The 8,613-nt window shown below is 58.8% G+C and overlaps 1 protein-coding gene across 2 annotated transcripts in view; it reads right to left on the bottom strand.

The window, feature by feature from the left end:
- Positions 1-2,222: 2,222 nt before the first annotated feature.
- Positions 2,223-8,613, bottom strand: part of Kif26a (kinesin family member 26A) — a 37,774-nt gene continuing 31,383 nt past the window's right edge. For both annotated transcript variants that reach the window (XM_006516162.3, NM_001097621.1), the window contains exons 12-16: positions 5,571-8,484; positions 4,622-4,827; positions 4,470-4,490; positions 4,025-4,175; positions 2,223-3,519 (exon numbers count right to left, since the gene is read on the bottom strand). In XM_006516162.3, the coding sequence (XP_006516225.1) occupies positions 3,338-3,519; positions 4,025-4,175; positions 4,470-4,490; positions 4,622-4,827; positions 5,571-8,484 (3,474 nt within the window). In that variant the 3' untranslated portion in view covers positions 2,223-3,337. The remainder of the gene's footprint in view (positions 3,520-4,024; positions 4,176-4,469; positions 4,491-4,621; positions 4,828-5,570; positions 8,485-8,613) is intronic.

Genomic DNA, 8,613 nt, shown 5'->3' with positions numbered 1-8,613 from the left:
TCTGGCTCTTGCCTCTTCTGAGTTCTCTACTGTGTCCTGGAAGCTCCTTGCCCCTCCTACCCATTGGGCTTTCTGTGCCCAGGGCTGGCGTGGTTAGGGCAAGCAGAACAGGTCCCAACTCGCAGGCTGAGTCAAGCGGGCACCTTGCCTTAGGGAAGCACGTGGCCAGGAGCCAGGCCAGCTTCTGAGCCTGAGAGCTGACGCCTATGCTGCTACAAGCCTGCCCCCTAAACGGCCCAGGCCCATGCCCCAGCCTCTCCAGCTTCAGGTCCCTGCTGGCTGGTATCCCTTAAAGCTGGTCTGCAGTCAGGCTTCATTGAGCTGCACGATCTGGGAAACATTCCCTCAGGATCTCAATCTACCATCCTCTGTGCAGGAATGGGGTCAGGAGCTTGGGTGGCCCCATCCCCTCTGCTTCAGTTTTCCATCCCTAAGGAGGATGCAGACATATCCATTACAGGAGGCACAGGGCAGACTGCCATGGGCCCAGCTTCCACTACAGAGCTGGGTTCTGGGTGAATGCTGTGTTCCCATCCATAAAATGGGCGTAGAGGGACTCACATTGCTCCCCACGAGATTCCCAGCCCTTAATGACAGGGCTGAGAGCTTTGATGTCCCAGATGAAAGGCCATGCAAGGCTCCCAGGAAGGCCTCAGGACAGTGGGTTTCTAGTCTGGAAAAGCAAGTGCCATGTTCCTCAAGTCTGAACTGTGAGCAGCGGGCTTTACCCAGGAGGCTTTACCCAGCTGGGCTTTACCTACAGCCTGTCAAGGATCAAGACCGGGAATGCCTCTCTATGGAGAAGCTTTTGACAGTCCTGTGACAGAAAGATGCCAGTGTAGCTGAGGTGTCCCAACTGCTTCCCACCCTCATACAGCCCCGATGGCACATGCCCAGGAGGCAGAGCCCATCGCAGGGGCCTTGTGGGAAGCCTTTCCCAGGCTCTATGTGGACCCTGCCTGGACCCTACGCTGCTGTTTCTGCAGATAGCACCTCTGCGCAGTGCACACGGGCACTGGGCTGCAAGACATAAAAGTGAGCTTTTTGCCTCTCTCCTGAGACTAGCCCCCCAATTCAGTATACCCTGTACAACAGGACATCTAAATCCAAGGACAGAACGTCTTGGATGACACAGAGCTGGCTGGAAATATCACTGTCCTTCTCAGAGCCTGTGTGCTACTGGCTCAGGGGAGTCTGGGCACCTTCCCAATTGGCCTGTGACTCCCAGCCCCGTCACATCCACGGAGGCCAGGGAGCAGACTTGGTTAGAACGCTTGGGCATTCTGCAAACAGCAGAGTAGTACTGTCTGCCCAGAGCCGTCTTCCGCCCCAGACGGGGGCCCTCTACAAGGAGACTCATTCCTTTGTTCAGTCATTCTCTTCTCTTCAGCAAGTGCCCCCCAGGGCTCTCTGGGGCCCAGCCCCGTGTCATGCAGAAGTGTGATGACTCAGACCCCGCCCACCCAAGGGCCCCACCGAGGCTATGAGATACAGACACAGAGACCACACAAGGTGTGACTTGCCACCAAGGATGGGCCCTGGCAGCACCGAGGCCCCCACAAATACTGCTAGAGGCCAGAGAAGGGGGTATCCCAGTCATGGGGCTGCTAAGAGGGGCAAGAGTAGAGAAAAGCAGAACACCCAGGGCCCAAAGCAAGGTAGGACCCTGCAAGAGGACCGGGCACAGGACAAAGGGAGAAGCAAATTAACTCAGTAGGTGATGTGCAATGTGAGGCCACAGAGGGTACCCCAGGTTAGCCTCCCTATCATAGGGGGAGTCAGCCCTGCTGGGCAAGAGCTCCCGTGTGCTCAGGCACTGAAAGACAAAGAACAATGGACACCACAGCCTTTCTGGAATTCAGCTTGTCACTTTGATTTCTCCAAATAATAAACCCAGTGGGAGGGGCTAGCAGCCACCAGGGAAGGCTGTGTCCTTCCACCTGGCTCCCGGCTTCACCTTGGATCTTAGGGTCACAAAAGGTCTTAGGGGGTTAAAGACCCCCTAAGATTTTTGAAGCCTAGGCTGTTGCTAGCCACCTATTCAACTTCATGGGAGCTCATCTAGAAAGAACAGGGAAAGAGCAGGTCCCAGCACAGCTCCCTGACCAGTCGGTGGCTGCCTCCCCGCAAGGCCCAGCAGCATTCTTAGCCCCCTCGCACGGTAAGATATGAGCACATCAGGGGTAAAAGGCTCAGGGGCACCCCGGAAAGTCAGAACCATATAAACAATCAACACATCTTTTATTCACAAATAAAAACAGCCGTGAGATTGTTATCTACACATTTGTACAAAGGTCTGGACGCTTAGAAAATACATAACAGTCAGAAAGCACGAACCTGCGTGCAGGCCACATCACAGGCTGGCAGGCTCAACCCTCGTCTGCATCTGAAAAGAACAGCCTCCCATAGACCCCCCCACAATGCCCCCAGTGTCCCCCAGGAAAAGCCTGCCCCCTCACAGCTGCCAAGAGCCCCCAACCTGGGAATACCTGTACAAAACCATAAAAACATAGATCATTTGTCTTCAAATTCCCACTGCAAGCTCTATGTTTATAGGCAAAATGATACAAAAATATGAAGCTAACAGAACTTTTACAAAAACCCACACCCCCGTCTTTGTTGGCGGTGATTCGCGTCATTGTTTTGTTTTTTTTTTTTTTTGTTTGTTTTATTTTTTTTGCTTGTGGTTTTGGTAAGAATTCCTGCCGTGGAAGAAAGCATTGTGTGCTCATGGCCCAGCCCTAGTTTGTGGCCTCTGGTGTCCTCAGAACGGAGTGGGGCCCTCAAGGAGAGGAGGGGACTGACAGCTAGCTGTCCACACTCCGAGGACACCACTGTTAGTGTGGTGGTGGCCACTCAAGCGGACTGTTGAGAGAAAACTTCTGAAAAGAAAAACTAAACCAATCCTAAAAGAAAGCTGGCCAGAACAGGCCTGCCCTGCTACACAAAACTGCTTGGTTGTAAGGAAGGCAAAATCAGAAACAAACTGGCTTTCGTCTGGCCAGAGTGGCTGCAGCCACCTAGGTTGAGACTCTGTCTGCTGGTGTCTGAGTTCTGTCTTGAGTCCGTAGCACCAAATTAGAAAAGGAGAAAAGGCCTACTCAAAGTTAAAGGCACTTGCGTGGCTGTCTGGGTGGCGACAGTCTTTCCATCTCCGTGCGCTCTCTGTCCACTGGCTGGCCCTCCCCTTCCCACCCTCTGTCTCCTCTCTGAGATCCCCTGGTCCTGCACAGACCCTGCGTCTTCAACCCGCCAACCCCCTCCACATCCTCACTCCATCCCACATTACGCTCACACCCTCTGCCTTGCATGTCCTGCCTACGCCCTGTGTTCAGCCTCAAACATCCACCTCTTGTGGCCCAGGTACAGCAGTGGTGGCAGCAACTCCAATGTCAAAGCAGGTGACCATCATGACATGGGCCTTGCACAGGTTAACGCACTGCTCCAGGGCAGCTGTGGCTTGCTCCAGGGCCACCAGATATTCAGCTGACTCTGGCTCCAGCTCTGGGTCCACCTCAACTGGAGAGAAAGAGACGGTGTCAGGGCGGAGATCAGGACAGCAGCCAGGGTCCTCAATTTCCTCAAGGAAAAGTGCCAGCCCAGCAGATCCTCCCTTCCTGCCGTCTGCCATCTGCGAGCAGCTGAGAGCAGAGAGGCAGACTTGGGAGCAGCATCTGGGATCCTGGACCTGCTGGGGGGCACCCTGTTCAGGGTCTGGGATCCTATATCTGCTGGGGGTCCCCCTGTTCAGGGTCTGGGATCCTGCGCCTGCTGGGGGTCCCCCTGTTCAGGGTCTGGGATCCTGCATCTGCTGGGGGGTCCCCCTATTCAGGGTCTGGGATCCTGCGCCTGCTGGGGGGTCCCCCTGTTCAGGGTCTGGGATCCTGCGCCTGCTGGGGGGTCCCCCTGTTCAGGGTCTGGGATCCTGCATCTGCTGGGGAGTTCCCCTGTTCAGGGTCTGGGATCCTGCGCCTGCTGGGGGGGGGGTCCCCCTGTTCTGCCACAGAGGGAGAGGAGCACTCACACTGCTCTAGCCAGCGCCCAGGTTCCACCATCAGCCGGCCCTGGGTCTCAGCCAGCTCCTCGCAGAGGTGGTCACGTTTGGCCTGCACTTCCTGCAGTCGCTGCTGCCTGCGCTCTGCGAGACGCAGCTTGGAGCTGATGCACACTGGGCCCTGATGACAAGGGACAGAAGAGTGGGTTCAGATTTAAACGGCAGGGACTCTCTCCCTGGAGGTTTTCGGCACCCTGGCTTTTGCCATGGCCTTCCTCCCGCTTTGGGGCCCACAAAGACACATGGCCAACCCCCAAGGTAAAGGGTGGAGGATCTCCAGAGGGCCCACACTTGGGAGTTCCTGGACCCCAGTTCTAGTTCTGTGGAGACAGCTGTAGCCTGAAGAGTCCCTGCAGTCACCTCCCTGGCAAAGGGCACCAGGACAAAAGCACAAGGATGTTCAGGCGGTTCCTACCTTCTCTGCGTCCTGGGAGGGCTGTGGACAAAAAAAGGTGAGGTCAGGGGTTGCCTGGCCACCTCTCCAGGGGCCCAGATAGCCTATGAGATGTCCTATCAGCTGGCCCTCCCTGCCACCCCAGGGCTCCCGCTGACTGTAGCCCCCCTGACCTTGGCTTCATTCTCCCTCAGAGGCAGCCGGTGCCGCTGCAGACGCTCCACGTCATCTATTTCGTACACCTTGATCTCAAAAGGCTCCTTCAGAGAGCCGGCCAGGGGCGGGGGCAAGTCCACCCATTGCCCGGGGAGGCTGGGCTTGCGGCCTAAAGCAGCAGCGTCAGGAAGTGGGGCCGGGATCAGCCTCCTCCGCTGTAGACCTGAAACAGAGCCAGGGACACCCCAGGTGTCTAGCCACATCACCTGCACAGCCGCACCAACTGCTTACACAGCAGCAACTGCTTACACGGAGTTACTGCTCTAACTCACAGCTTCCCTCCCTGCCCCTCTGGTCGACAGGGAGGGGCCCAGAGCATGCTTGGGTAGCTGGGACACTGGGCAGGGAGAGCCCTGCGCAGCGCCCAGTGCCTAGCTTGAACCCAAACCCTTGTCTTTTTACTTTCAGGGTTTAAGAATCAGCCTCTGGTGTGGAGCGGGTCAGAGAAGGGAGCACCCAGGAACTGACTGCTTATAAACTATCGCGGGCCGTGCACCTCTACGTACAACAAAGCCCAGGGAATATCTGGGAAAGTATCTGGCTGATAATCACGTGTGCTTGCAATCTGAATATCTTTCTCAGCATTGGGTTAAAGTTTATACCCTGTGAAGGGCTGTATGGCCCCATTGCTTGTAAGCTACCAAGGGTTGGGCACACTTGGCATTCATAGAGACCACACAGGGTGAGGTGTCAGGGTAGAGAAGCCGGGCCCACCCCCAAGGAACAAGAAAGGAGAACCCCACAGAGCTGCCTCTAAATGAAGAACCCACAGGGCTGCAAGACCCAACTGTGGGTGGGGATCAGGACCCACCAGAGCCTAGGGGTGACCAAATGCACTGTCAAGGATCTCTCGGGTCTACACACTGTAGAGTGCCGTGCCCACTGAGGACCAGCTCTGCCACTCACCTGTGGCTCTCTTCTTCGGGGACTTGAGGCTGCGGGAGCGGGCACCCAGGGAGGCCGTTCCACTCTCACTCATGGAGTCTGGAGCTGAGGAGGCACTGCCAGTGGCCTCGCTGTCCCGAATCATGCTCTCGTAGCCACTGCTGCCGCCACTGTGGTAGAAAAGAGCAGTGCGGCCCATGGCGGGGGGCAGCTCGCCGCTCAGCACGCTGCTGTTGTCACTGCCATGGCCACTGCTGTAGCGCTGGGGTCTCCTCGGAGCGGTCACTTTGCTGTAAGGGGAGGGCAGGGCAGGGCTCGAGGGCTGCCGCTCTTCAGCCAGGTTCACACCGCTGTCGTTGCCGCTGTCCGAGTCCGTCGAGCCCCAGGAGAGGCCACCTCTACTAGGAGATCCACTGGCTGCCAATTCGTGGACACGGCTATGGGCAGCCCGAAATGCCTGCTTAGTGCCCATGATGGTGCCCCGACCGGCCTTGGCCCCAATACCCGGCACAGCCCGTGGAGCAGCTCGGGGTCCTGGCACAGCGCCACCAGCTGTCTTGCCTGCCACAGGCCCTAGTGGCTTCACCGGAGCACCCAGAGCCCGAGATGTACTTGGCCCCAGATTACGACCCTTAGCTCCACCAGCAGGAGGCTTGGTTGCTCCAACACCCTTGGCTGGGCTGTTCCTACAGGCAGGAGCTGGTCCAAGTGGAGGGCTGGCGGATGGTACACCCAACCTGGGCACAGCCCTTGGTGGCCGTCCTACGACATCTCTGACCTTACTGCTGCCATGTGCCAGGCCCTCACACCGTTCCAGGGACATGTGGCCAGAGGGACGGTATGGCACGTCCATCTTGCCAGCTCGGGCTTTCAGGCTGGATGTGGCCTTGGGAACAGAGGAATCAGACCGACCACTAGGCCTGGCTTCCTCCTCCCCTCGGAAGGCAGAAGGAGCCCCTGCCCTGGTCAGTCCCAGGGCCTGGGTGGGGGTGAGGGCCGTGCTCTGCTCCAGGCTCGACTTGCGCACAGGTGGGGCTGGAGGCCCTGCCCCACTAGGCCTTGGAAAGAAGGCCCCCTTGGGAGAAACACTCTTCTTACTGCCCGAGGTGGTCTTCAGGCTTCCTGAATGGACCACTGCCTCTGCTGGAGCGTCCCCACAGGATGCAGCAGGTGTGGTCACTCCTAGTGTGGTGGCCCCCCTCCGCAAAGGTGGGATCCGAGCCACAGCCTCTGGTCTCCGCGACATTCTGGATGCCACCTCACACCCATCTACCACTCTCTGGGCACAAGCCAGCATCATCTGAGTCTCAGGCAATCGAGGGGAGCCTGGGGTTGGGCTTGGGGCTCTGCCCGTAGAGGCTATCTGGCGCGTGTCACAGTCCTCTGCCCGGAGCAGCCAAGGGTCCTCAAACAGGCCACCAGGGCTGTATGGTCCCCGGCTAGGACGAGCTCGGCTGGCTGTGGAGGTAGTCCTGGGTTTCCGAGGCAGGCTGGAGTGGATAGTCTGGGCTGAGGCTACCTCATGCGGGGACCTGGCCCAAGGCTCTCTGCCAGGTTGGGTCTGAGTTGTTGCAACTGCTTCTCCAGGGTGGAGACTCCGGGCTGAGCCGGGATTGTCTGGTCTTCCACACTCTGAGGACCTGACCTTGCTTTCCTCTAGGGAGCTGCCTGGGGTAGGAAACTCTGGTGGACCTGGCCCTGCTGCAGAGTTGGGGCTGAAGGGAGGCTGTGGTGTGGGACCACGGCTTTCAGACAAGCAGACACCAACGTCGCTCAGCCAAGAGCCAATGGAGGAGGCTGGACTGCCGCCAGCCCACGCTGTTCCCTCTGGGAACTCCCCGGGGTCTCCGGGACCCTCAGACATCTGTGAGGTATAAGCATCAAACTCGTCATTGATGCTACTGATGATACTGACTGGCCTGGACCCTGAAGCCAAAGCCTGCAGGGAGCAGTCGCTGCTCATGCTGGCCAGACTGGAGGGCCGTGTGGCCCCTGCAAGTCCGCCCAGAGGTAGCTCCTCTACCACCGTGAACACCAACTCATCCTCGCCATTGAGTTCCACCGGTTGCTGCAAGGTCACCGTGGTGGTCAGCAGGCCTCTCTCCAGATGGCGTCCACGAGCCGACGGGGAGAGATAAGCCGAGTCTGAGAGCAACGGGGGCAAGGCCGCCTGTCCACTCATGCCCACTGGGGGTGTCCGCAGCACGCTGTCAGTACCCTCTCCCCCAGGTTCTTTGGGGATGCCTTGAGCTTCCGGCTGGCGAGGCGGTGGAGGGGCTGGACTGGGCAGTGGCCTCCTGCCCCCGCCTCCTGAGGTCTTGTCTGAAGCAGGTGGCTCAGGCCGGGAACCATCTACTCTCTGCTCACTCTGTGTACCAGTCTTAGAGGGGTCTGAGGCGCTCCGGTGAGTATCGTGCCCAGGGCTGCCTCGAGGGCAACTGGTGACCACTGTGGGGGCCACAGCCTTCCTGGAGGGTGTGGCCTCAGGTAACGAGGGTTTCCTGCCTCCCCGGGCAGGGCTGGCTTGGGCTCCGTCAGAGCCACCCTGGGGGCCAGGGAATGCCTCGCTGCCATCTATGCACTCCAGACGCTCCTGCAGCTCGGCGAACGTACTGCAGCGGAAGTGGTCAGCGTCCCGGGGCCCCTCGGAGGGCCTGCGTCGGCTCAGAGCGGGGATGATGGGCACGAAGTCAGGTGGGCCCTCGTTGTCCGTGAGCTCACGGTCTGACAGTGCCATCCCACCGGGACCCACATAGATGACCGTGTCGCAGGACTGCTCACTGCTGGATGAGTAATCGGGGTCTCCGGACAGGCCAGGAGCCGAGCGGTCGGGGTCCAACACCACGGCCCGTGGGTGGAAGGGCCGAAGGTGTGGGGGACGGCGGGCTCGGCCCTCCTCACAGGAGCTCTCTCCTCCTGAGGAACTGGATGCATGCTGGGGCAGGACAACAGAGCCCTGTGAGTTCACCCACCCGTTGGCACACAGCCCGGGGTCCCAACTCATCTCTTCCTTGGACTCTGCCCTCTCAGCAACATGGGAGTGTGGTCTATATGAGGCAGTAGC

Source organism: Mus musculus, chromosome 12, assembly GCF_000001635.26.
Source record: "Mus musculus strain C57BL/6J chromosome 12, GRCm38.p6 C57BL/6J".
Classification (NCBI taxonomy): domain Eukaryota; kingdom Metazoa; phylum Chordata; class Mammalia; order Rodentia; family Muridae; genus Mus; species Mus musculus.
This window is presented reverse-complemented; position numbering and strand designations above follow the sequence as displayed.